This window comes from Cyrtonyx montezumae, unplaced genomic scaffold (assembly GCF_038088225.1).
Source record: "Cyrtonyx montezumae isolate F1298 unplaced genomic scaffold, pur_monq_1.0 scaffold_8, whole genome shotgun sequence".
Lineage (NCBI taxonomy): Eukaryota > Metazoa > Chordata > Aves > Galliformes > Odontophoridae > Cyrtonyx > Cyrtonyx montezumae.
In genome coordinates, this window is record NW_027072089.1 from 34,518,244 (window position 1) to 34,545,463 (window position 27,220).

Sequence of the window (27,220 nt, forward strand, 5' to 3'; positions counted from 1 at the left end):
TCTGATTTCCTTCCACCTTGCACACAACTCGTGAACTCATAACCCTCTTGCTTCATTAAAAAATTTCTACCTCACTCCTTCGTCCGCTTCAGTGTCAATTTGATACTGATGATAACTTTTTCTCTCAGGTCAGCTCTGAACAGGAGTCATAGATACTACTGCTCAGCTGAGGAGCACAGGTCCACTGTGTAAATCAACAGCACAGGATCAGGATATTATTCTGTCAGGAAGGCCTCGATGGCAAGAAAAGAGCACTTCCACTTACCATTGTACCATCTCTATTTGGTAGTTTTTGTTGCCTCTCTTGGTTGTTCTCAGGGAGTGCAGACTGTCAGTGCTGGATTTTCAATCCTCTTCCCATCAGTGATGCAAATTTTTGTGTCACCACAGTAGGGGAGAGCCAACTGAAGAGGTCCCTTCTGAACTTATTTCCTTTGACAGAACAAATGTTCTCTATATCCACAGATCAGTTGGCATAGGAAGAGTCCTCCAATGTCTGTGAACTGGAGCATCCCTTTGTTGAATTTCATAGAATCATAGAATACTCAGAGTTAGAAGGGACCCACAAGGATCAGCAAGTCCAACTCCTGGCTCCACAAAGGGTCATCCAAAGTCTAAACCCATTACTGATACATGGTGAGATTACTCTCATGACTGGAGTGCTGCAATGGATGGCCATAAGCTCTTCAGAAGGGATAGTCAAGGAGGGAGGGGTGGTGGCATGGCTTTCTGTTAGAAAATGTGTTGAAGTTGTTGAGCTCACATCTGGGCCACTGTTCACCACCTATCAGTGTTTGTGGTCAACCAAAATTGTCCCAGAGAATTATAGACTTGCCAGCGTGACTCCTATCTACCACAAGGGTTGTAAGAAAGATCTGAATACAGGCCCATCAGCCTGACCTTGGTGCCAGGAAAGGTTATGGAGCAGATCATCTTGAGTGAGATCACATATAATGTGCGGGATAACCAGGGGATCAGGGTCAGACAGCATAGGTTCATGAAAGGCAGAACTTGCTTGACCAACATCATCTCCTGTGTTTGAGTGACTCACCCGGTGGATGAGAGAAAGGCTGTTGATGTAGTTTACTTAGACTTCAGCAAAGCCTTGGACACTGTCTCCTACAGTATTCTCCTGGAGAAGATGGCAGCCCATGGCTTGGAAGGGTACACTCTTTGCTAAATAAAGAACTAGCTGTGTGACCAGGCCCAGAGAGTGGTGGTGAATGGAATTAAATCCAGCTGGCAACTGGTCACAAGTGGTGTTCCCAGGGGTTGGTACTTTCCTGTTCAGTATCTTTATTGATGATTTGGATGAGGGCATTGGGTGCAACCTCAGTAAGTTTGCAGATTACACCAAGCTGGGAGGAAGTGTTGATCTGTCTGAGGGTAGGAAGGCCCAACAGAGGGATCTGGACAGGCTGGACTGCTGGACTGGGCTGAAGCCAGTGGAATGAGATTCAACAAGACCAAATGCTGGATCCTGTACTTTGGGCATACCAACTCCATGCAGTGCTACAGGACTGGGGCTTGGGGCTTGGGGCAGAGTGGCTGGAAGACTGTGTGGAAGAAACAGACCTGGGGATGCTCAGATAAATATGAGCCAGCAGTGTGCTCAAGTGGCCAAGACCAATGATGCCCTGGCTTGCATCAGAAATAGCACTGCTATCAGGAGCAGGGAAGTAATTGTCCTCCTGTACTCAGCACTGGTGAGGCCGCACCTTGAGTACTATGTTCAGTTTTGAGTCCCTGACTACAAGAAACCATCGAGGCCCTGGAGTGTGTCCACAGAAGGGCAACAAAGCAGTGAGGGGTCTGGAGCACAAGTCTTAGAAAAAGCAGCTGAGGAAACTGCAATTGTTTAGCCTGGAAGAAGCTTAGGAGAGACTTTATTGCCCTCTACAACTACCTGAAAGGAGGTTGTGGTGAGGTGGGGCGATTCCCCTTCTCCTGAATAGGAGGATTAGAGGGAACGGTCTCAAGTGGCACCAGAAGAGACGGGAAACGCTCCTCCTAATGCACCCACACTGGATGCCTTCCCAGCACCAAGAGCACATTTCTGACTAATTCGACGCCGTGTCCACAAGGACCCCTTGGTCCTTTCGTACGGGGCCGCTTTCCAGCTGCATGCCCCCATCCCCTGGTGCCTGTGGCTCTTCCTCCCCAGGTGCAGCGGGCTTTGCACTTGTTGACCAAGCTCTCCCTATCCATCCCCTGCACACACGGCGGTGCTGCCAGCGGCACCGCGGCGTAAAGCCGAGTGGTGAGCGGCGTCTCACGGGGAATCCTAGCAAAGCTGCAGTGCCTCGGCTGCCTTCACACACTCCGCCGGGGGCGGTCGTCCGTGCCCGGCCCACCCGCGACGTGAAGCAGCGCTCGGTCCGCGCTCACGGCTCCCTCCGCCCCCAGCCCCTGCCCCTGCCCGCCGCCGCACAACGCCAGCCACCCGCGGGGCGGAGGCAGGGCCGGAGCACGGAGCACTGCCGCGAGGCAGCCTCGCCCGTCCGCCGCGCAGACAGCCCCGGCCCGAGGGGAGCAGCCCCCGCATGGCTGACCGGAGCCTGATCGAGGGCGCCGAGCCCATCCCGCGCAGGGAGGAGGCTCCGGAGTGGGGCTACGAGGAAGGTGAGGAACGGGCGCCGGGCAGCGGCTGCGGCGGGGGAAAGTTTCCCCACGGGCAGAGGAGGTTGAGGCGGATCGCGGGAGAGCCGGGGAGCCCCGGACGCAGCCGGTCTCTGGCGGGGGCGAGGCGGGGGCTCCGGGGATGGATCGCCACGTAACGGCTTCTCCCGGCGCTGCAGGGGTCGAGTGGGGGCTGATTTTTCCCGATGCCAACGGGGAGTACCAGTCGCCCATCAACCTGAACTCGAGAGAAGCGAAATACGACCCCTCGCTCTTGGAAGTGCGCCTGTCGCCCAACTACGTCGTGTGTCGCGACTGCGAAGTGATTAACGACGGGCATTCCATTCAGATCGCCCTCAAGTCCAAATCAGGTATGCTCCGACTCTGTTTAGCTTCTCCAGTGGCGTTCCCCGGGCGCTCGTTGCCCCTCGGGTTGCTGCGCGCGTATTCTGGGGCGTAGGAGGGGCTGCTTCAGCACTGGCTGCGGCTCAGAGGAGGGGTGGGTGCTGCCTTGGGACTGACTTTGGGAGGGGACGAGTGTCAGTACCGAGCTGTGTAGGCAGTGAGGCTGCCCCAGAGCACGTTTGGAGACTCTCAGAGCGAGGGTTGGACCCTGCTGTGGTGCTGCCATCGAGTGCGCTGACAGCTGTCAGCTATTGCTATCGCTGTCGCTAGGACGGTGTGATACCAAACTGGCAAAGTGTGTCCACATTCCAAAGTCCGTGTAAACTAAACTTTTCCCATCAATCTGAGTGGGCTGTGAATACTAACTACTGAGTTAACACAGATACTCCAGTTATACATACCTACAATACTGATGAAGAGCAGGTAGCAAAGCAGTCCTCATTTCTTAAAAGGTTTTTTAGGTTAATTCTGCAAAGAACTATAAGCTGATAATTTCAAATTCAGTGAAATGACAGTATCTCACTCAGACCTTTGGATAAACTACTCTCTACAACTGTCAAGGAAGTTGGCAGAGAAAGCCCTTTGTGCTTTCCTGCCATGTGGTAGTTCTTACCATGTGTTTTGAACAGTATCCAAATTATTCTAACCAATTTTAGTTAGCAGCTGCCTTCTGGGGGCATTTAAACAGCTGAAGATTGTCAAACCATGAGACAGCCCAACTTCTGTCTACTTCTGAGATCCCAGTAGTCCTGTGAGCTGCAGCTGTGTTGGCGGCGAAGGAATCAGTTCAGTTTTATGCTGATTTTTTTTTAATCAGAAGGGTTCGTTCTTTAAGTAATTGTGTTTTCCTTTATAATATCCCTTCCATGATAAATTTCATGTTTTATTGCAAAACAGAACACTTCTTTCCACAGATTTTTGCAGATTTCCAATAGAACACAAATTTTGTACTTCCAGTCAGTTTTACTGCCTTCATCAGAAGCAGGGCTCCTTTCTCAAAGAGTAAGGTTTTCTCTGCGAGATCAGGAAGGTCACTGAGTTTCTCCTTGGAATAAGAGTGACCAGAAACAAAATTGCTACTTGCATGCCAAAATACAGCCCATTAAATCCCTCCTTTCTGAGGGGAGTTTGTAACTTGGTAGCAATGATTAATAAGATGGGACCAACACACCTACATACCTGTACAAAACCATTTGAGACCTAGGAAAAGAAAAATACCTTTCAAACTGGAATGCAGACTGATGTCAGATTGATGAGTGGTGAAATAGAAGAAATTAAGTGAAATAGAATAAAGGTTTATGGCTGAGATATGGGATTAGGATTTAGGAATTCCTTTCAATTTACTTTCAATTTCCTCTTAGTTTCATATCACATAATTTTCCATGTTTAAACAGGAGGTAATTTTTTTCATGTTTGGAAGGAGAGAACAACATTTATTATCCCTAGCAAGAGAAGAAAAGAGTTAATAATCTGTGTTTGACCTATTATTCTGGCTTATTTTCATGGATTGCGGAAACTCCTGCAGCTTCTCTTCCTCACAGGGGACCTCTGATGACAAGTCCATTTAGCCAGATTGTTTTAATGGGAAGTGTTGAGCACTAAGTGCTTTTGAAATTTTGTCCAGTTGATTTGCAAGAGAGTCACATCTACTGTAACACTGACAGTCAAAGAAAAACTTCTTTCTGGAAAACATAAACTGATTAAGTACATATTAAAAGCCAATTTGTCCTTTCTGCTGAATAATTTTATCCTTCAATTCAGGACACTCTCCATCTGGAATTCTCCAATAATCCTTCTTGTTATTTAATTGCAAACATTTTTACAGGCTGATTTCAATTTGATCATCATACATATGTAATATATTAGGCGGAACACGTGTGACCAACTGTGTTATGGAATTGTATATTGAAAATTGCTTTGGGGGATCCATATAACAGGGAAACTTCTCTTAAGCCATTAGTAGGTTGTGCATCAGATGATGGTTTCAGAATTGTTTTCTAGTAAGGATCAAAAATTGCTGGAAAGTAAAGTTAAACATGTTTCATGCATTGATAAGATCAGAATTTGATGAAAGGTAAAGAAAGATAAACATGCTTCACACACTGAAATACTTCTATCATGGGATCAGTGTATAAGTTAAGCTTCAAAAATGAAGTCTTAGAAGCTCCCACAGATACAAAACTAATTCATATAGAAAACATTGTCTAGTTAGACTTTTTAGGAACAATGTTTTAAAACAGCAAATGCTCTGCTGTCCTAAGAGGTAACCCAAGTTATCATGTAACCTTTTATTCTCCTAGGTTTTTCTAAGTACTTTAATTGGCAGTTTTCCCAAATATTCACTAGATTTACAGATTTTTTTCCTGTACAGATATAGGTATGAGTAGAATATACATAAAAAAAGTTTAAGAAACAAATTTGAATTCATAATGACATTTAGGACATTTCATCATAGAACCCTAATAGCTCTTTGATTACTTATTGTTAATCTGAATATTTTCTCCAGCACTACAGTGACTGAAAACTGTAACTGATCAGGATTCTTTTCTTTCCTCCCTCCCTCCTCTTTTTATTTCTCCTTTTTGATAGCTCTGTCTTTTTGGTGTTGTATTTTTTATTTTTATTTTTGTACAGCTGCAGTATGATTCAGTTGCTGAATTGTTTTACTACTACTGTTCATCTTATGGCCACTTAGTTTGTATATCAAAATAACTTTTTTGTTATGGAACTGCTGTTCTCTAAAGCTGTACATTATACAATTAAATAATCCTTATCAATTATCAAAGATTGTAAAAGTTTCAAAGTCAATGAAAGGAAAGCCAGAATGTAATGGATTATGAGGAAGACTATAAATGACCTTAAATAAAACCCAGCCCCTATGTAGAAGCCAGGACTCAGTGATTACAGCATAAAGTTACCTACACCATGCAGAATATTATTTGATCTGAAGCCAGTTCACAAATTCCTGGGTCAAATATTTCCACTGATTAATTCTGAAGTAGGTTGGACCTCAAAAAGACCCAAGCAAAATTGATTGCTTTTAGTGCTTACTGTTAGAGTAGAAGGCTCTATTAATGCAAAAGAATCAAGCTGTTTTATTAAGTGGTTGCTTTGTGTGGTAGTTATGGATAGATAGTTTTAAGAAATTCTGAATGCTTTAAAAAACTGTTAGGAAGAAGCTACAGCTGTTTTGAAGCTGTTTTTAAGGAAATAAGCACATGTGAACATATAGGTTTGATTATATTTGGCCATGGAACTATTCTGTATCTCAAAGGCTGACAGGTGGTGTATGACTTACTACCTTTACCTTGGCAAATATTGGCAACCAAAATTTTCTGTCTGCTCCTGTGGTACATAGCAAATATAGGTGATGAAAACTAAGCATTTGGACTAGTTGAAGGCAGTGACCAGTTCAGTTCACAACACCTGCCATCTGTTTAGAGCATGTGTCTATTGTCTTGATAACAGCAATAAACATATTCACCCTTCTGATTAAGGTACAGTGTTTTTATTTTATGTTATGAACCAGCTGTTCTGGCTCATAAAACTAAAAGTGCAGCATGACAGTGTTTTCACCATGGTTTATAACTGCCTGCATTCTGTACCTGTGCAGAACTTCTAAGGTAAAGTTCTCACCTCCATCAGGTTGCCTCTCTAATGCTGTTGACAATAAAGAAGCTTGCAACGGTGTCCTCATGGTATTTATTGTATCCATTGGCTTGTCTCTTACAAAGCCAAATGTGTTACCATTTGTGTTCTTTCCCAGTGTTAATAGGTGGGCCGTTACCTCGAGGACATGAGTTTGAACTACACGACGTTAGATTTCACTGGGGCAGAGAAAACCAGCGTGGCTCTGAGCACACGGTTAATTTTAAAGCCTTTCCCATGGAGGTAAGATTGAAGCTGCATTGCATAAAACCCTTTAAATCTGAAATATTTTAATTCATAGCCTGTCTTTATGGAAGTTCAAAAGGGATTTTCTTTTAGCTCAGCATTTTAGTGTTTTGTATTTCAACTACGAAACTGTCTTTCTGAGGTATGCATTAGTGAAAGTAAATGAGGATATACATCTGGAATAGAATGCCTCCAGCATTCACCCCACGTGATTAATTGGTAATAAAGGTAACTTTTAGAATTATTAACTTCTGTCTTAATGATATTAGTCTTCTAACAAGATTTGCTGTTTCAACACTTCCTATGTCACCTTGACTAATAGCTATAGATGGGGAGAACTGGACACTGGAAATGTTTCCTTGGTGAATAATAACCATTTAGGAACAATTGGATGAAGCGTACAGTAATTCGTTCATGAAATAGTTTTACATACTTGAAATCTGAAAGTTCTGTGATACCCTTAGATATGTTCTTTAATATCTCAATTAATTTAAAGATTTTGAAACACAAGCGAAGTAATAAGGGAGTCTGAAAAAATTCAGCTCTTCACCAAGTGTCAGTTTGGGACTCCCTGGCCAAAATACTAGAACTAATGTTTTCTTCCCTCCAGCAGCCTTTCATCATTCACTTGCCACTTTCTCATTGCTTATGCTTTTCAAAGAATGTCTTGGAGTATCACTTAGACCTTGGACTGCAACACTAACAGCAGATATCAAACCTGATGTTTAATGACTTCAGCTTTGCAATTTTTATTTCATTTACTGTCCTCTGTATTAGTTTTAAATTAATTTTCAAGATTTTTTTTCAGAGTTCTTTGAGTTATTTTTGCCTTAAATATATATCATAATACTTAGGAGCCTGAAGCAATATTTTATTTATTTGTTTATTTTCCTTTCCTGTTTTCAGTGCTAGGGAGTTTATGGCAGTGTTATTTGTGAGTGCAGACAGTAAGAATAGAACTGCTTTATTGTAAAGGCTATAAAAATATTAGAGTCCCTACAGCAGAACTCAGTGTAACAGGCATGTTGGCTTACACCATCAAGCTAACTTTTAGAGCTGTTCAGATACCTTCTTTTGGGTCAGACCTTAGTTTGTGGTGCTGATTTTGCACTGGTCCATAACAAAAGTCAGACAGATATAAAGTCACTCATGTGTCCTATATAGATTTATTTCAGTCACATCCTGGCAATTCAGGAGAATTAATTAATTGGGAAGACTCACCCAAAAGAAAAACAGAGAAATCACCTTTGCATCCTGATTACCTGGCATAATATAGTTTGTATGGGCAGTAAGACTTCATGCTACTACAGCATGACGCAGGAAGTAGTTTGTTCATTGTGAAGCAGCTCTGCCTGGTGCTGTCCCTCAGGATGGATTCAGCATGTGGTGGTCAAGAAATGTCAACAAGAATTATGTCAAGAATTGTTCTTGGAAATCCAGTTTCCAGTCTCCTTCTTTATTAAGGATCACTCTACAAACAGTCTTGGTGGTATGTAGGAACAGCCTATATGTGTATATATATATATATAATATCTGCAGGACTTAGAATGCACTTTAAATACAGTACTAATGTAGAGTTAGGCAAACAGATCCCTATACTGATTAATTCTGGCAGCAAATGACAGTGTGGTTGATGCCATCACATCCAAGGTCTGTTGCACACAGGCATATTGTTTGAGGCAGTTCATTATCTTCTGTTTCATGTTGCAAAAAAATGCAGTCTGTCTGACAGATGAGTTACATACACTTCATTTCCTATATCTGTGAACAGCTGCTGTATTAAATCCAGCTCAAATTGTCCAAACTAAATATTAGACTTGAGGTGCTTGTAACCCCTAATGAATTAGTAGTAGTGAGTCCAGAATGGATGATTTTCTTTTTGCATTCCAGGGGTTGCCCCACCTAGTTGGGTTTGTTAAAAACAAATATTTTGACTAGGGGACCAGAAAATTTGTTTTCTTGACTTTTAACATCAGCATTATCTTATGCAGCTGTGGGAAATCAACATATTCTGAATGCATACCAGTCTTGAATTTCACTGGGCTTCTTAGTTACTGAACATAAATGGTGATAGATGACTATTTTGCATATGCATGAGCACTCTGGGGAAGTTAATGCTCTCTTCTTATACTAAGTGGTATTTGTTTGTTTGAGCACAAATACATGGCTATAAATATAAATATATAAATATAGTGAGCATCAACCACAGTTTGGTTCTTCTTCCAGTGGAGCAAATTTAGCAGGATGTTTTTCCTGACCAACTAAGAGATGAATTTACAAAACATTTTAAAGAATTTTATACTCTCTTCCCTTTGTGAGAGGAAGACAAGCCAAGCAGATAGGCAGTAATATTCAAACCTAAGAGCTTGATTTAACTGAGTACATTAACAGAACAACAAACTAGGTGCAGACTACATACTCCATTAAGCTATTAGCAAATTGGAGCAGTTCTACAAAGAAGTTTAATAACAGAGATCTATCTAAGCTAGCTAATTTTTTTTTTTTTTTTGTCTCGAGTGGCCCTCTGGGTTTCAGGACTGAAGACCATTTTATTATTATTTAATGGACTGGGTAATTGTAGAACAGCTTCAGATTATCATTGTAATGATCTTTGTAAAGGATGACTTTAAAAGGTATTATTTTTCAAAGTCTGGAACAAAACTCTTCAGCTATTTCTTAATCATAGAATCATAGAGTGGCTTGGGTTGAAAGGGACCCTAAGGATCATTGAGTTCAAATTCCCCTGTTACGGCAGGGCCACCAACCTCCAGATCTGGTACTGGACCAGGTTGCCCAGGGACCCATCCCACCTGGTCTTGAATGCTTCCAGGCACTGAGCCTCCACTCAGCTTAGTGTCATTGGCATACTTGCTGAGGGTGTACTCGAGCCTGTTGAGGGTGCACTCAACACCATTAATCTTTAATCTTTGATTTCATATAATTTATAGAAATTTAGCAATATCTCATATTAGTTAGGTAATATCCTGTGTCTCTTAGTGCAACAATCTATTATTTCTTACTCGACAGCTGGGACCTTTGCACATGGTTAAGATATATAGGTTCATGGTGAAGTAGGTGTGACTCCTAAACTTAAGTAACTTTTGGAACAGCTTGAAATTGTTCGCACTGGAGAAAAACATTGTTTATGTGAGTTGGAGTGCATCATTATGTTTATTACCATCTGAAGTTCAGCAAAGATGTGTTTTCCACCTTTCTTGAGTGAAGAAGTCAGAATGTTGACAATAATACAGAACCGTAATTGTTTTCACTAAACCATCTGTGCTTGCAATCAGTCAGGAAAACAAGACAAAAGAATAAATAGTTGTCATAGGTAAATACTGTAACTCAAAGGAAAAGCAGAGTGCTGATACAATACTCCTCTCTGTTTCATGAAAACCAGATCAGAAGGGCTGTTCCTGCTTTTTGGACAGAAATTGGTAAGAGACATTTATGTAACTTTCTCCAGAAATTGTTCTCACTGAGTACTTCTGCTGTACATAAACAATGTTATTTGACCTTTGGCCACCAGTTGTATTTTCAGTAATCATCTTAATACTGAGAGACTGTTTCTTGTCAGTAAGTGGAACAAGGTAGCAAAAGTCAGGTCATGCTTCGCAGTACACATTTTCACAGTGCAGTAAAACCCATGCTTGTGCCCTCATGTATGTTACCTGAACCTAATTTAGGTTTAAATAAGAGAGGAACTATTCCATATATATGTTTCTCTCATTCAAACCAAGAGTATGGATTTTGAAACTCTAATGAGGCTCTGACTCTCTTCCTTGTCTTTGCTGTGTAAGAGGGAGACGGATGGAGACAGGAGTAGCAACTGACAGCTCATGTTAGCCATGAACATTTATTCTTGTTTTTAACAAACTTGCTATAGGTGCACCTAAAAATGGAATCCCATTGTACCTGATCTTTGTATAGACATAGCATATTATGGTGCAGGCCTAACCAATTTATAGACAAAAAAGAACAGAGAAAATGAACAATGGGATGGCATCAATGCCTTGTTATGAGAAAATATAGATATATTTTTCAACAGCTTATGAAATGAAAGAAAGCATAGGGAAAATTATGCCTTAAAGTTGTCTTCTCCTCATATTTACTCAAATGTTGGTGTAACCAAAGTCTGAACATAAGGAAACTGTTGTTTCCAGGCTGCTGAAATAAAGCCGTAACTAAGGGAATAAAAGGGTTCCTTTCAATGCTTGTGTATGACCAGGAACTTAATTCCCTGTAATTCACCCTCTTTAAAATGTAGGATTGTATTAGCTGTAAACCATGTGAAAGCTCTCAGTAGAAGAGGATTGGCAGAAAACTATTTTAAAAAATGTTTCAGAGATGTGGAGGAAGATTAAAACCTGTGTTTTTGAACAGACGAAAGTCCAGTTGCCTGAAGGACAAGAATCAGTTCTGCACAGGAAAACAAGTGTTCCTTTCTGTTGTGTAATGAAGAGCAGACTAATTCATTTTGAAATCGTTTTCAAAGCTACCGAAATATCTGTTAGAATGTGGTTATGTATAATTAAACATATCATACCGTCTGTCCAATTTAGGCTATTAAGTTTCCCTCAGTTCACACGAAATGGTGCCTGCCAATGGACTGCATCAGGGTTAACTATTTTCAAGTGTCAAGCTAGGCTGTTAACATTACACTTCTCAACTCCCAAATCTTTACAGTCTTTGGTGTGAGGATTTCTCTGTGTTGAGATCTTAAATCACAAACATGCTCAGCCATTTTTTGAAAGGAATTGATGTGCTTTTAACATAGAAGGTTTATTCTTTGCCAACCTTAGGTATTCTTGACACTTTGTTTAATCTTGCTGTCTACTTTATTCACTTACTTAATAGCTTGTTAGCAAATTATTTTGTTTAATAGGAAAAAACATTATTTGTAATTGAAATAGAAGCCATATGTTTCCCTGTCTTTTCCTCTTGACATGGGAATTTATAAATTGTAGGATTAGGTAGGTTTGAATGGCAAGCAGAACTTAATGCACAATGACAGCAGTTTCTAATAAGTGAGCTCAGTTTTGAAACCTGTGGATTTTTGCTGGAAGTTTTAATGGGACTATAATCTTAGTCATAAACTATAAAAGAAAATGTTTTAAACTGAGGAATAAATCCTATTACCTGAGTAACATAAGACCTGAGAGTGAAGAACATCCTGCTTAGGCAGTCTTGATTAAGAGACAAAAAAAGCAGATTCCAGAGTGAATTACATACCTTCATTACGAGGTTTGGAACACTGTTTAGAAATTTTCCACATTTTCTAGTGGAAGAGCAGTTTGTTACTCAATGGCTTGGAACGTTTTCTAAATTTTGAAATCATTGCAGAATAATATTGTAGGCCATGATTATGGATTTCTTATAAGAAAATGATGTCCTTCATGTAGTTGCAATGATAATGAATGGGATGCCTGTAACTATACCAAACAATATTCTAAGAGATACAGACAGATATATTAATTGTTTAAATAATAAAAAATGCATAGCTACAATCTTGCAATGACATTGTGAAAAATCATAATGTATAACTAGTATTTAACAAATCTTTTCTGGGGAGAGGAGAGGAGAGAGGAGAGTTGGAAGAGATCTTCAGGCATCATCTAGTCCAACAGCCTGACCACTTCGGGGCTAAACAAATGTTAAAGCATATCATTGGGAGCATTATCCAAATGCCTCTTGAACGTTGATAGGCATGGGACATCAACAACCTCTCTATGAAGCCTGCTAAGGGATTTGATTTAGTAGTTTAGTGGGTAGGGATGGTGATAGGAGGATGGTTGGACTAGATGATCTTGTAAGTCCTTTCCAACCTAATGTATCTATGAATCTATAATCTATGAATAATGGAAATAAATATTTCCTAATGCCCAATCTAAACCTCCTCTGGCATAGGTTTATGCCTTTCACATCCTGTTGTTGGATCCCAGGGAGAAGAGACCAGTACCTCCTTCTGCACTTCCCTTCCTCAGGAAGCTGCAGACAGCTGTGAAGCAGAATCATTGAGAAGTCATGAATAAAAGTTCAATTACAGTTTAAAGTAGACATGCCCATTGAACATTAATTTTTGAGGACAGAATTTTGGAAAAACCTAGGAAAAACAGACCAATATTTTAAGTGTATGTTTTAGTTTTGATTTCCAAATCTGCACTGATTTATAGAAATACAGAATCTTCTACACATTATATGTACACATTATGCCTTTTAGGAGCATAATAATAATGTGTAGCATTACATAGCACTCCATGGGCAAAATTAGTCCTAGGATTTTGGTTTTTGGTTATTATGTGTGAGCTTAGCCTCATACATGCAGGTGTTTAAGTATTTTTCTGTATTATTCTGTACGTCTTACACTCATTGGTCCTCTAATTCAAGTTTCTTCTCTTTGTTGCTATTGTACTCTTTCCCCTCCATTCCCCTCCATTCCCCTCCATTCCCCTCCTTTCCCCTCCTTTCCCCTCCTTTCCCCTCCTTTCCTCTCCATCCTACTCCTTTCCCCTTCTTTCCTTCCTCCTCTCCTTTCCTTCCACCTTTCCTTTTTGTAGTGGTACAAAGCTGGGAGGTCTTCGTTCCCTCCCAGTATGCTAAGTGAAAACTGGCAAGAAGATAAAAACAAAATTACCATCATTGTAAAAGTACTCAGGGGCAGCTTATGACTCAGTATTGCTTGCTGCTAAGTTCTTTTAATATTATGTTTTCATCATGGTTGAAGGAAAATTTGACCTAAATAGGCACATGCAGTCTCTGAAGTATACTTTGTTTCTAGGTAATTGGTCAACATGATTGGCTCTCGTTTTGCTCACTCACGTGTAGTTTTCATTTATCATAGAATAGAATCTGTGAGCATTGTAATACAGTTAAGATACATGCAGAAATGGGCTGTTGTACTAGAAACATGCATTTAACTTGACTAACATCTGAGAAACACCCAGTTAAGCTCTGTGAAAGAACTGTACGCATCTTCAGAAATAGTATTATTTCTCCATCTGTGCAAAATCTGCAATTTATTCACTGGATTGTGAAAGACATACAAGATGCCAGACACCAACTCAAAGAAGAGTGGCATTAATAGTCGGTACTGACATTTCTTTATTCTCTCATTTCTCTTTTAAGGGTTATCCTACTTTCAGCTAGTCATGTGCTTGAGGCTTCATGGATCACATATATCTGAAAACTCTTTTGAGGTGGCAGTTGCAGTAGTGTGTGATTTAAAACTTCTGCCAGAATGGAGAATTTCAGTACTCTTTTGAGAAATAAATGGCCCAAAATACAAATGATTGAGTGAAATAGGAAGAACTTTTCTAAGGGGAACATTTCAGGTGAAAGAAGTTTGCTGAAGGAAATTTCTGGGAGGTTTTTAAGAAGTGTGCAGTTTTGGCTCTTAGGGACATGGTTTGGTGAGCATGGTGATGATGGGTTGTTTGTTGGACTAGATGATCTTAGAGATTTTTTCCAATCTTATTAATTCAACAAACTGTGCTATATATAGATGAGTTAGTGTCGTCACTTGGTAGATGAGACTTCTGAGGAGGATTTAAGCCCTCATTTGAGCACACGTGTCTATTCCCTGTTTTTTTTTTTTTTTCATGGTTTTCAGCCCATCAATGGTTTTGCCTTGGTTCCACATCATTTTCTAATTTCTGCTACAGACATTGCTGATGCTGTGCTTACACCTTGTGTCAATTTCCTGGCATCTTGGCACTCTGCCCTCACTACTGTGCCTAACTATAACTTCTTTCAGAACCTTCTAGTTCTGAAAGAAGTTGGGAGTTTCCCCATTTTCTCCCTTTCCACTCTGAATGATTGATTCAGGACCAACTCGTAGCTTAGTATATGAGTGAAAAAGAGAGAAACAACAGATTTTTGATGATAACCTCAATACCCATTTTATTTGTATGTGTGTTAATGGTCCACAGTTGCCAGTAAGGTAGTCTCACTGCTCCTTCCTACCTTCCCCTTGTGCCAGTATTAAGCCATGTAATGAACTGGACTGAGGCACAGTTAAAGTTCAACAAAATTTTGCATCTAGGGAATGGAGAAAAGTATAATACCATTCCACAATGTGCAGAAGCACAGTTCATGGGAAAACAGTTGGATATGCATTATGAAGTTAAATATTCAAATGAAAACAAAGCCAACGTTACAGAAAAGAAATGGTCTCAGTTTCCTAGAGGAGTGCAGTATGGAAATGCAGAAATGCTTGCTGGAAAGTAGTTGAGATTATGACTTACAAAATAATATACAGCTGCAGATTTTCATCTTTTTAGTGAGACCCTTAACTTTCACACACAAAACCATGAGATTCAAATAAGCTATTAAAAAATCTTAATAAATTAGGAGGGAATTAGTTTTTTTCTTTTCTTTTTTTTTCCTTCTTTTTTTCCCGCTGTCATTAAAAAAATCTATTCTTGAGAAATATCATTGTCCTTCCATATACAAACAATCTGATTTTAAGTCCAGGGCAGCATGTTACAGCCAACACTTTGTGGAACTGGACATGCTTTTATTAAAAACCTAGCTGTATAAATAACACTTCCAGGGTTACCCATGTAACCTCCACCACTTTGTGTTTTCTGTGTTGATGGCACTGCTGTCTTGTAATATCAACTATTTATCAAGGTCCAGTCATTTTTCCAAGCTTCACACTTTCCAGATATGAAGATAAAAAAAACACATGCAGACACACTTATACAGACATGCAGATTGACCTTATTTTTTTTTCTTATTTTCTTTTTTATTTTTTTCCATTCCGGCCTTCATAGTTCAGGGGTAGGAAAAAGAAAGGCTTGAATGTGAATGTGCTACTATTAGCACAGGTAAGTGCAGACCCAGGGCATCTCAATTTACATGTTTTCCAAGGCCAGATGTGGTGTCAGGAAACAATATTCTGCTCTGTGCTGCTCCTTCACATTCTGAGCTGAAACTTGGCACAGTGAAGAACCCAACTTATGAATATGACTGTAAGAACTATATAGCTTTTCTTTCTGGATTCAGCTAAATAGAGTCAAGGATGTTTTGGCCTTTTCATTCCTTTACTTAGCCTGTATAATTTTACAGATTTTGGAAAAGTGTTCATTTTCTATTAATTCTTGTTTTGTTTTTATCTCCTATGCATGCCAGTAGAAATAAGCACTGCTTGTGCTTTCAAATGGGAAGAAAAAATAAATACAGGTAAATTACAAATTATAGTGTCCTCAGTTTCCCCTATACCCTTTGATGGCTTGCCAGTAGTTTTTTTAAGAAACAAACAAGTTAATGTCACATGTCAGTAGTCTCTGTGAGCTGCTGAGGTGAAGGTTTGACCTTTTCAAGTCCTAGATGAAAGGGATCTAGGTAGGGTTTGCAGAGCTTCCTTCATTCCAAGTTTCCTTCATTCTTCTCCAACACTGTCGTTGTGGTTGCATTAATCATACATTTTATGCCTGTATCTTTCTTCACTGTTAGTGCTGAGAGACTGTAGTTGTGTTTGGCTCTGTTTCAGCCTCCTTGTGCCACTTTCTTGTTTCCTAATGTTGGAAATGAAGCCTCTCTGTGATGAATTAATGACAGGAAGAGTGGGAATGGCCACAAGTTGTGCCGGGGAAGATTTAGATTAGATTTGAGGAAACATTTTTTCTCTGAAAGAGTGGTCAGGCACTGGAATGGCCTGCCTAGGGAGGTGGTTGAGGCACCGTCCCTAGCGCTGTTCAAGAAGTGTTTAGATGAGGTGCTAAGGGATTTGATTTAGTAGCTCAGTGGGTAGGGATGCTGATAGGAGGATGGTTGGACTAGATGATCTTGTAGATCCTTTCCAACCTAATGTATCTATGAATCTATGAATCTATGAATTGTCCCATCTTTAGTTAGAAGAGGGACACAAGATTTGACCCATTTTTTGCTTTTTTCTTAACAAGGTTAAATCTTTTTCTTTGATTAGCTTTCTATCTTTTGCTGAAACAGAAAGAAGAGCTCTCGGCTGGATTTTATTATTATTGTTATTGTTGTTGTTGTCGTCGTCATTATTTTTCTTTTCTTTTTAGCTTACTGTTTGTAGCTGTGGTCTTTTGATTCTCTCAAAGGTTGTACTTCCCAATATTGTATTTTTTTATTTTCAGTGTGAACTTTTTCTTATGTAAACTGAGACAAGTGCAAGGGACTAGATCCTTCAAAATGAACACAGGAGCCTGGTTAATGTTATATGTCACAATATTTTCATTATTCTTTTTCTATATGGTTTACCAATGTGGTAGATACTTCCATAGCACAAGGAACTTGGCACAGCTAGAGCATTTCTGTATATTTAACAAATAATTCAGTAGTCCCACTATTTCTTGTCTTTCCAGTGACATGCCTGAAAGTACTTTGCACAATTGCCTGGACAGCTTCTGTAGTTTATTTTTTAGTTTAGGCAATTATTGCATGGCTGATTTTGTGGAAAGAATAGATTTTGGAAGGTATTTTTGCAACCATTTCTTATACAATCTAACTAAAATCATTACGTTTATAACCACATTACAGTTCAACTCTCAAAGGTGTTCATGCAGAGAAGAGCACAGTCAATAAAGATTCTTCTGAATTAGCTTGACATCACAAGTGAGCATTTATTCTGAATGTTTTAGCGGTGAATTTAGCTTTTGACCTTAGACACTTTTTATCTCACAATATGATGCAAAGTTTTCTAAACAGCTCTGTACTCTACTTGGTTCTGATTTATTGTTTACACTTAATTCTACTGATTTTAGATTACAGATCACTTTGTTCAGGGAATGTCATCTTGTTCATTTCATACCCAGAGCCAGACAGGTAAACGATGGACTAGGCCTAGATCTTTAGACTTTCAATAAATTATAACAAGTGGAGGTTGAGCAGAACTTGTTCTTCCCCTTTCCTACATTATTACTTGGGAGATTTTTTACTCTTAAGTGTTACTTGTGTTTCTTGGCACTGCTTCCAGCCTGTCTTACATTGATCTCAGTGTTGCTTTCAAAGATAGGCACAGAGTTCCCTTCATGTCTTTATTTTGACAATAATCTATGTATGAAATGTTAAAGATAATTTAATTCCTGCTGAAATTCAGTGGCATTTTGGCATCTATCCAGAACAGAAGCTTTGAAAAATTCAACTCTACAAGCATAAACCAAGTACATTGATTAACACACTAACTCTCTTGGCTCCTGCCTCTTTCTCTTCTATGTACTGCTTTTACCCACAGTTCATAATAGAGTCATTTGTTTTTATTTGCATTTGCATTTTAAAAGGAGTATATTTTTCTTGACTGAACCATGCAAACTTTGTACTTTATGGGTTTTTGCTTCTTTTTTGTGTTATGAAGTACGTGCATGTACTCCTGCTTTGCATAAGACGTTTTCCAACAGCCTCTGTATCAATTCCATTAACTTTAATTTCCTGAACTTCTACTCCAGGCTGTTAATAACTAACTTTCTATTTTTTTAATCACTTTTCTTGAACCTGTGTGCCCTGGTCATATAGTTGGTTTGGTCCCTTTGTGAGGCTTTGAAGCTTAATTACTGTATGTTATGGTCACTGCCAGCAGCTTAGTCAATTGCTTCCTGAAACGATTCAGTGCCAAGTCAAGTATCAACTCATAAATTCTAGTGCACATGTATAATAGCAAGGCATATTTTTTTCCACATTTTGTCCTTATGTGATATTGTTTATGGAATGTTTGGTTTGTTGAAATTATGCATAATTACCATACTGCTAGGCTGTGTTTGCATCCATTATTACGAGCTGAAATATTCAGCTTCATTTTAACACTCAAACCGGGAGAAAGACTTTATGTCGGCCCTTGTTAGTCATCTGGAGTTTTCCATTTTTACCATTCCCTCCTCAGATTTTATGGCATGTTGTGGATGAAGTGGGAATGCACTGGTCTTTAACAAAACTGGGTGGGCCCTGTAGAAGAGTTGTTAAGTTCTACAGTAGTAAGCAAAGCAGTTGTTTTCATATCAAATATATAAAATTTAACAGGAACAAGTGCCGGACTCTGCACTTGGGAAAGGACAACCCTGGATGTACAAACAGTCTGGGAGACAAGAGCTCTTCAGAAAAGAATCTGGGGTGCCAGCTGTTGGCAAGTTGGATCTAAGTCAGCAGTGTGCACTGGCAGCCCAAAGGGCAAACCATACCCTGGGCAGCACTGGGCCTGGGGAAGGGGTGTCCTCTCTGCACTGTGCTATGTGGCCTCACCTCCAGCACTGGCTGCTGTTTTGGTGCCACAATACAAAAAGGACATAAAGCTATTATAGAGCATCCAGAGAACAGCTGCAAAGATGATGAAGGGTCTGGAGGGCAAGGTGTATGAGGAGCAGCTGAGACCCCTTGGCGTGTTCAGCACAGAGCAGAGGAGCTGAGGGGTGGCCTGCAGCTCCTCACAGGGAACAGAGGGAAGGAGGATCCACATCAATTGGCTTTCAGAGGCTCCTTCCAGCCTAAATTATTTTGTGATTCTATGGTTTTAAGTGCAAATTAAAAATACAGTAAGACCAGCAACAGATCTTAAAAGATCATTTTTGCTCTTAGTGAGTGTAGCACCCTGACAAGATTCACAGAGCAGCCAGTGCCATAGAAAAAAAAAGTATGCATTTTTGTAATAATTTTGTTATTGATAGAAACTGGCTTCCAGAACTAATAAATGTTCAATGTCATATAGAGTGACTCTGATTCTTGCCAGCATTCATCATCCCAGTGACTTATTCTGTGTAAAAATCAATCATCCCAGGCCATTTTGTATTGATATATGAAATGTTTTCTGTGATAGAGAAAGGATCTCATTAAAGTGTGAGGTTTTCATTTGTTTATTGCCTTTAAAGCCCAGAACTTAAGTCCTTACTCAGTTTTGAAACAGTATTGATTTGAGATAGGTAACTAGTTAATGTCAGCATCTGCTTTTCCTGATGAGCAAGGACATCAGGACTAGGATCAAAAGTCTTTTGGTAGAGTGGGAACCGGGTGAAAATTGAGAGGATCCTTGAAATTTGTTCTATACCAAATAATCCTTCTGTGGAGTTCACTCCGCTGCCTGGAATAATTCCTTAATCTTTCCTGTGAGGGAGAATCTCTCCAGTTGTTCACAGAACAGATCAGCTTTATCAGTACTTGCTTATTATTTGTCTTTATGAATTTTCATTAATCCAGTTTTAAGGATAAGTCACTACTACAATTTTTTAATTTACAGCTGGAATATTAAAACCCTCCAGATAATTTTGGATTTTGGAATGCTAAGGAGTTTCTCACTCTCTTTCGATATTTCTGTAAAAATTCACTGTCTGGCATTCTAAGCCAGCTGTGACAATCAGCAGCTCAGCTCTCTCATTCTAGTTGTATACAAACAACCTAACTACTGAGTATCAGTGCATTAGCTGACAGCTTGAACAGCATCTCTTCCACTTTACTTTGTTTGTACCTACAATGAAGCTGTGCTGATTATTTAAAAATCCTTTATGATTGTGTTTGCATCAGAGGCTGGCACCCACCCCTTGCGAGTAGCCACTCTCAAATCAGTGTCCTAAATCAATATAGCTGTCAAATCAATGTGAAACTGAAGGTTACCAAAACATAGATCAATGACCTAGTAAGTTGCACTGGCTGCTATGAAGTCGTCAGTGTATGCAGACATTATATTGATAGTTTCCAGACTTGTAAAAGTATTGAGGTATTAATTGCCATTAATATTAGCAAAAGTTACAGGCCATGTTGTTGGCCACTGTCCTTTCTAGAGTTCAAATTTTGTCATGTTTGTAGTCTTTTTACTCTCGTATTTTCTTTCTTTCTTTTTTTTTTTTTTACTATTATCTGGTATTTTCTTCTGATGTCATATTGCAAAAGAAACAAATAATCAGAAAGCAAAAGAGCTCCAGAAGGCCACACAAATACATAGGATAAACCACAATTTGGAAGGAACATTTTTCTAAGGACACTACAGTCTTACTGCTTTCTTGCTAATATTCCCCTTTCTGAATACCTTGTCCATTTAATTATTCAGCCTCCATCTGAGCTACATTTTTCCCGTTCTGTAGAAGAGTAATTTTGACTTGGCTTCCATGTATTTAAACAGATACTGACATCAATTTATTTAAACGTGTGTGCATGGGCTTATTGGAAAACAAAAGAATGAGGCCTTTTGACTTGTTGTTAGGATGCATTTTATCATTATTATTTTTCATTAGTTTTCCTGTCTAATTTCATGCTATATATCACTAATAACAGAATGTTTTCTGTGAAAAGATATTCCAAACATCACCTAGATTCAAAACCTGGGAACATAATGAATACTCTGTGGGTTCAGACCAGTGTTCCATCTAGTATTCCATCGTTAGCTATGGCAGTAAGAGGTGCTGTCCAAGGAGCACATCAGCCTTACTGATTTCTGTGTTGCAATCCTCAGTCATTTGCAAATTGTTTGACCTAAGACTACATCTCTGCCTGTTCTTTCATCTATCTGTGGACATAATTTATCCAACCCATTTATGAACCTGCTGGTACTATGTGGCTCTACTTGTGTTTATGGCAACAAGTTTACAACCTACTGTGTAAAAAATAGAGTGCTAATCTACTGCTACCTCTAAGACAATAATGCAGTAGCATTTTTAACACTGACCAGAATTTGTTCTATGCTGAGCTATAGAAACCCAGTACAAAATGATGGTTCTTGTTCCAAGGAGAATAATATTTATTTTAAGCATTCTTGACCAGAACCTCAAAGTCACAGAAACATTCAGACCAAAAGGTGATGAATACCCATTTTAGGTCCTTTAGTAATGTGGATTACTAAATGTGGACTTAGTCAAGTAGTGCCTACATTAGACTTGAGCACATCTGTTTTCACTCTGTGTTATTTTCTTTTTGTAGTAGACCATTCTGACCTCCATTGAGCTGAAAGGAGGCTCTGAGGGTCTGCAGAGAATCTTCTTTCTCCAAGTAAATGTGGGTCTTCCTGGACTTCAGTAAAGCCTTTGACACTATCCCCCACAACATCCTCATGGGGAAGCTGGCTGTCCATGGTTTGGATGAGCATGTGCTCTGCTGGGTGAAATACTGGCTGAATGGCCAGGCCCAAAGAATTGTGGTCAATGGAGTTGACAGCCAGTCATGAGTGGTGTCCCCCAGAACTTGGTATTGGGGCCACTACTATTTAACATCTTTATCAACGATCTTGATAAGAGGGAACAAGTGCATCCTCAGTAAGATTGTAGACAACATCACATTGGGATGGAGTGTTGATCTGCTGGAGACTAGAGGGATTTGGATAGACTGGATCAATGGGCCAAAGCAAATTGTATGAGTTTCAGTAGGGCCAAGTGTCGAGTCCTGCATTTTGGTCACAACAACCCCAGGCAACCCTACAGGCTTGGGGAGGAGTGGCTGGAAAGCTGCCTGATGGAAAGGGACTTTGGTGTGCTGATAGGCAGTCGGCTGAATATGAGCCAGCAATGTGCTCAAGTGGCCAAGAAGGCCAATGGCATCCTGGCTTGTATCAGGAATGGTGTGGTGAGCAGGACTAAAGAAATAATCCTCCCCCTGTACTTGGCACTGGTGAGTCCCCACCTTGAATCTTGTGTTCAGTTTTGAGCACCTCAATACAGAAACGACATTGATGTGCTTGAGCAGGTCCAAAGAAGGGCAACAAGACTTGTGAAGGGCTTGGAGAACATGCCCTGTGAAGAGTGACTGGAGGAACTGTGGCCTAGTCTAGGGAAGAAGAGGCTGAGGGAAGACCTTATCTCTCTCTTCAAATATTTGAAAGCTGCTTACTGCAAGAGCGGGGTTGGTCTCTTCTCACTGGTGACAGGACAAGGGAAAAAGGCCTCAAGTTGCACCAGGGGAGGTTTAGATTGGATATCAAGAAAAACTTATTTACAGAAAGGGTTGTTAAGCACTGGAACAGGCTCCCCAGGGAAGAGGTTGTGTCACCATCCCTGAATGTGTTTAAAATCTGACTGGATGTGGTGCTCAGAGACATGATTTAGGTGGGTTGTTAGGGTAGTATGGTTAGGTTGTGGTTGCACTTGATGATCTTGAAGGTCTTTTCCAGCCTGTGCAATTCCATGATTCTATGAAATGGCAAGGCCTAGAGATACCTTTAAAATGGGTAGCTTGTACTTTAATTACTATTCCCGTGTCCCAGGAGATGTGGGAAGAGGTATACGTACATATCTAACCAATATAGCATAGGAAATGGTCTCTGCCTTGATAAGCCTGCTGTCCAAGACAGGACAACAACCAGTTTCTGGATATACTGGGGTCATTGCTGGTACGTCGTGAAGTGCTTGTTTGTTATTTTCTCTCCAAGGCTAAGTGTTTTCCTTTCAAATCTTCAGAAACAAACAATTGTAAGAACATGGACAAACATGAGATTACAGACTTCACCTCCAAAGGAGCGCAGCAAGCTGCTGAATGTCAGAGCAGCCGTAGCCAGGACCTGCCTGTTGACATAGTCAACTCTTTTAAAATTCGGCTATCGCTCTCAGCTCTATTGTTCCAGTCACCGAAGGAAAAGCTTGCTTTGACATTTCAAACAAAATGAATAGCGTTGCCATGTAGCATTGTTCTCCGCAGCACCAAGGACATTGCCATCAAGACTGCAGTCACTGCAACCTTTTTCTTTCCTGCGCGCGCTCTGCCTGCCCGCAGCTGGCTCACTTGAATGTCAGGACTCGCGTTGGGGTGATGGGACTCCATGAGCTCCCTCTATCGGATGGCATGTGCACGCTCCAGGCTCTCTCCGGGAAATGCAGGGCTCTGGCTTCTTGAGTGGTGGCCAGAAAGTTCTGTGTTGGCTGAAGGGAACGTTAGGGAATGGGTTGTTATTGTTTGGTCCTTTGTTTTTATTCCTTTAAAAGCCACAGGCAGATTAAATGTATCGAAAAGCTTGTAATGTACAATAAAATATGACACCAAGTAAGTTCAAAACAAATTAACTCTAGCAAGGAGCACTTGTGTGTCTAGAAATTCTGTAGTCAAGAACATTAGTGTTCCCATGTGCAAGTGATTTTTTAATAAAAGGTTTTCATTTATATTTTTATTTTTGGAACAGCAAATGCCTTTAATCAACATACAAAGTATTGTTTGCAATGACAATTTGAAATTCAATTTGATTCATTTAAAAGTTCATATTGAGAAAGGCTTTTAAAATTACAATCATCTGGAGTAGCGCCTCAAGTTATCACCAGAGATGAAATAAAGGGAGAGGAACTGATCTTCTGAAACCCGAAGTCCCTTAGTTAAGGCAAAATTGAAACACAAAATAGAAAGATATGCTATCTATTTTAAAAACTGGTGTGTCTGAATGTGGAAATGATGTTCAGTAAGAAATGACACTAACTTCTTACATATGTCTGAGCAAAATCTTGAAAAATTCACTTGATTTTGCAACAGGAGGTAAATTTAAGAGCGTGTATTTTTTTAAGCTGTTTTATGTGTTTGGAGCATGCAGAAATTATTAGCAAATAAATTTAAAAGCAGCTGTGCTTAGGGTGTTTAAGCTACCAAATCCAGCTGCAGACATTACTTTTTAGTGTCAGTGCTGGAAAAACATGTGCTTGCAGTGCATATTAGCTCACAGCAGATGGTAGTGTCTCTCCCTGCTTCCCTCTCTTTCCCTTCCTTCATCATTACTTGTGCCCTTTTGGCCTTCCTTCCTTTCTGTTAGTCAGTTTTCCACTGCTTTTCTCAAACATCACTTCCCAAATCATGCCAGACAGCTGTGACACCTCACTAGAACAGACTTCATGTTTACCATTCAGTGTCTCCTGCCAGAGCTGTATCCATTCATTAAATCCTATAGATCCTGGTACTTGTGAAAGAAGGTAGTTGATGGACCTTATTTTCCTGTTTAGCATCCCTTTCATTGCTGTCCTGAAGGTGCTTCTGCAGCCATTTTCTCTGCTTAACTTTCTCTGTGATTTAGCTTGCCTGGTATCACTTCACCTACTCTTACTACTGAGATGTGAATGACTCATCTTGTATGCTGATATTTGAGATAAGTATCATTAAGATAGAACATCCAGCCAGTCAAATGTATATCTGGACAGTATATGTCCATAATCATGATAACACTTGGCAGACTTAGAGGCAGCGCTGGCAGGTTGCATTAGCTACACTGGCTGTTTCAGTATTCAAAGTGATATACTTACTGTTATCTACACCTCTGTTTTAGATATTTGGTAACTGACTGTAAATCACTTCTTTTGCAGTTGTTATTTTATTTTCTTGGAATTCCTGATGTTTATAATAGAAATGCATTTATATATACATGCATAGCCACAAGCATGTACCTGTATGCGTACGCTCAAGCATGTGGAGGCTTTATTAGTTGAAGTTAATTTCTGGTGGGTTTATTTTATTTATTTTATTTTATTCTTTTATTTGCAAAACATTTGTGTACTGATCTGTTTGTACCGCTTTTGTTTTAGCTTCATCTAATGCACTGGAACTCCACACTATACAGCAGCATTGATGAGGCAGTAGGGAAGAAGCATGGCATAGCTATCATTGCTTTGTTTGTACAGGTAAGTTTTCTGCGTTGCATGTGTTAGCATGCAATGACATTTTTTTGAGGAAAATGAGTTGCTTTACATCTTCTTTCATTTTTAATAATTTCATAATTTGTTTAAATGGTATATTTAATGCACATTAGTTGAAGAGGAGTTGATATGTAATCAAGTGTCATGGTTTTATGATTTCTGGTACTGGTATTCCACATCATAACATCATGTAGTGCATTTAGAGTTAAAGAGTTAATGCTCCAGCTCCGTGGATCATCAATAGTTCCAGGTATACCTGTCTCAGAAGAGAAGAAGAACTACATTCCCCAGAGGACTTTGCGATGCTTTGCATTTTTATGTATTTCCGCTCAGAGGGAAAGATAAAAACTGTCTGCAGTCACGGGACACCCTCTTTCCTTTGGGATGAACTCAGCAGTGGGTGCTCGCTGCCATCTGCCTTCAGCATTAGCGTAAGGCCTTCGGTTTATCGGACACTCTCTCTTGCTCATTTTATTTGATTTCTTAGCTTCAGTTCCAGTTATATTGTATTATATTGTGTTATTTTGCTTTCTGATATTTTATTTAGTAAATCAGCTTCCCTCCTCAGATGGTTGCCGCTGTTTTGTTTCTAGGCCCACCTCCCTTTTCCCTTTTCCCTTTCCCCCTTCCCCTTTCCTGGGGCGTGGGTCTGCAGGTCCACTGCACCAGTTGTCGCGGAACCGGGCCAAACCAGCCCATAAAACGTTGACATCAAGTCATCTGTCTCTGTGACTCTGGCTGTAAGTAGGCATCCACTCACCATTCCTGTGAGGGCAGAGTGAGGACTGTCAGGAGGTGGAGGTGCTTTGCTATCTCTCTGATGTGTTCTTCTCCATTTCAGCCCCGGCGTGCTGTGCAGGGGCTGGTGAAATACATAGAAGAGAGGAGGAAAAGAAAGCCTAATGACCCATTGACCCAAAAACCAGTAGTAGGTTGGTGTCTGTTTAAACATAGGGGCAAGCATATTACTTCATATATGAGAAATATGAGGTAGGATCACATTACTTCACAGACATAAGACTGGAACTGTAATGAATTTTTCTGCAGACTCTCAGGAAAGTCAGAGACACAGAGACTTAAGTCTTGCTGGGGAGAAGACGTGCAAGCTGAGAAGTTAGGCCCATAATGTAATTGCTATCAAAAATTTTTCAAGGGCTGCAACTTATGAAGAAGACTATCAGTTTCTCATCCTCCTTGTGAGAAGTGGCAAACTTTTTTATTTAAATGGGTTTGTAGGAGGAACTTTAGAATTCATGAGTAGATCAAATGGTTTTTCTTTCACAGTGATATTATTAATTTGTCATATTTCGTAACAAGTTTATGAATGCCTTTGAGCTTTACCTCTGTTTGAATTTAAAGTTACATTGGTTACGTCTCCAACACTGAGATAGACCTGCTAAAAATGGAAGTTAGAAAGTTTTTATTCTCTCAGTTTCGTGTCCTAGAGGGCTGTGTCATGATTGCTTATGTAAGTCACCTTCTAATTCCAGCAGAGGTAACCTTGGAGATAGGTAGAAAGTTATAAGTTCTTAAATAAACATATATATGGATTTTCACCCTAATCTGAGTTCTTAAGCATTCCAAATTGCTTTTTCATTAGACAGAAAGAGCTTCATATAACTAAAATTGAGTAAAATACTTTTCATCTGTTTATTAAAGGAGCAGAGAGAAGAAACTAAGTGACCATTTTTTTTCTCACTAAATCCACGGAATGGTTGTAAATTGTTGTCAACCATCACTGTAAGGTTAATAAAAATATTCTCACT

General features: G+C 39.9%; 1 protein-coding gene across 1 annotated transcript in view; it reads left to right on the forward strand.

The window, feature by feature from the left end:
* The first annotated feature begins 2,528 nt into the window (after nt 1–2,528).
* The window catches only part of CA8 (carbonic anhydrase 8), a 45,665-nt gene continuing 20,973 nt past the window's right edge, over nt 2,529–27,220 (forward strand). Inside the window, exons 1-4 of the mRNA XM_065752264.1 lie at nt 2,529–2,622; nt 2,799–2,990; nt 6,791–6,915; nt 25,344–25,439. Coding sequence (XP_065608336.1) covers nt 2,544–2,622; nt 2,799–2,990; nt 6,791–6,915; nt 25,344–25,439 — 492 coding nt within the window. The 5' untranslated portion in view covers nt 2,529–2,543. The remainder of the gene's footprint in view (nt 2,623–2,798; nt 2,991–6,790; nt 6,916–25,343; nt 25,440–27,220) is intronic.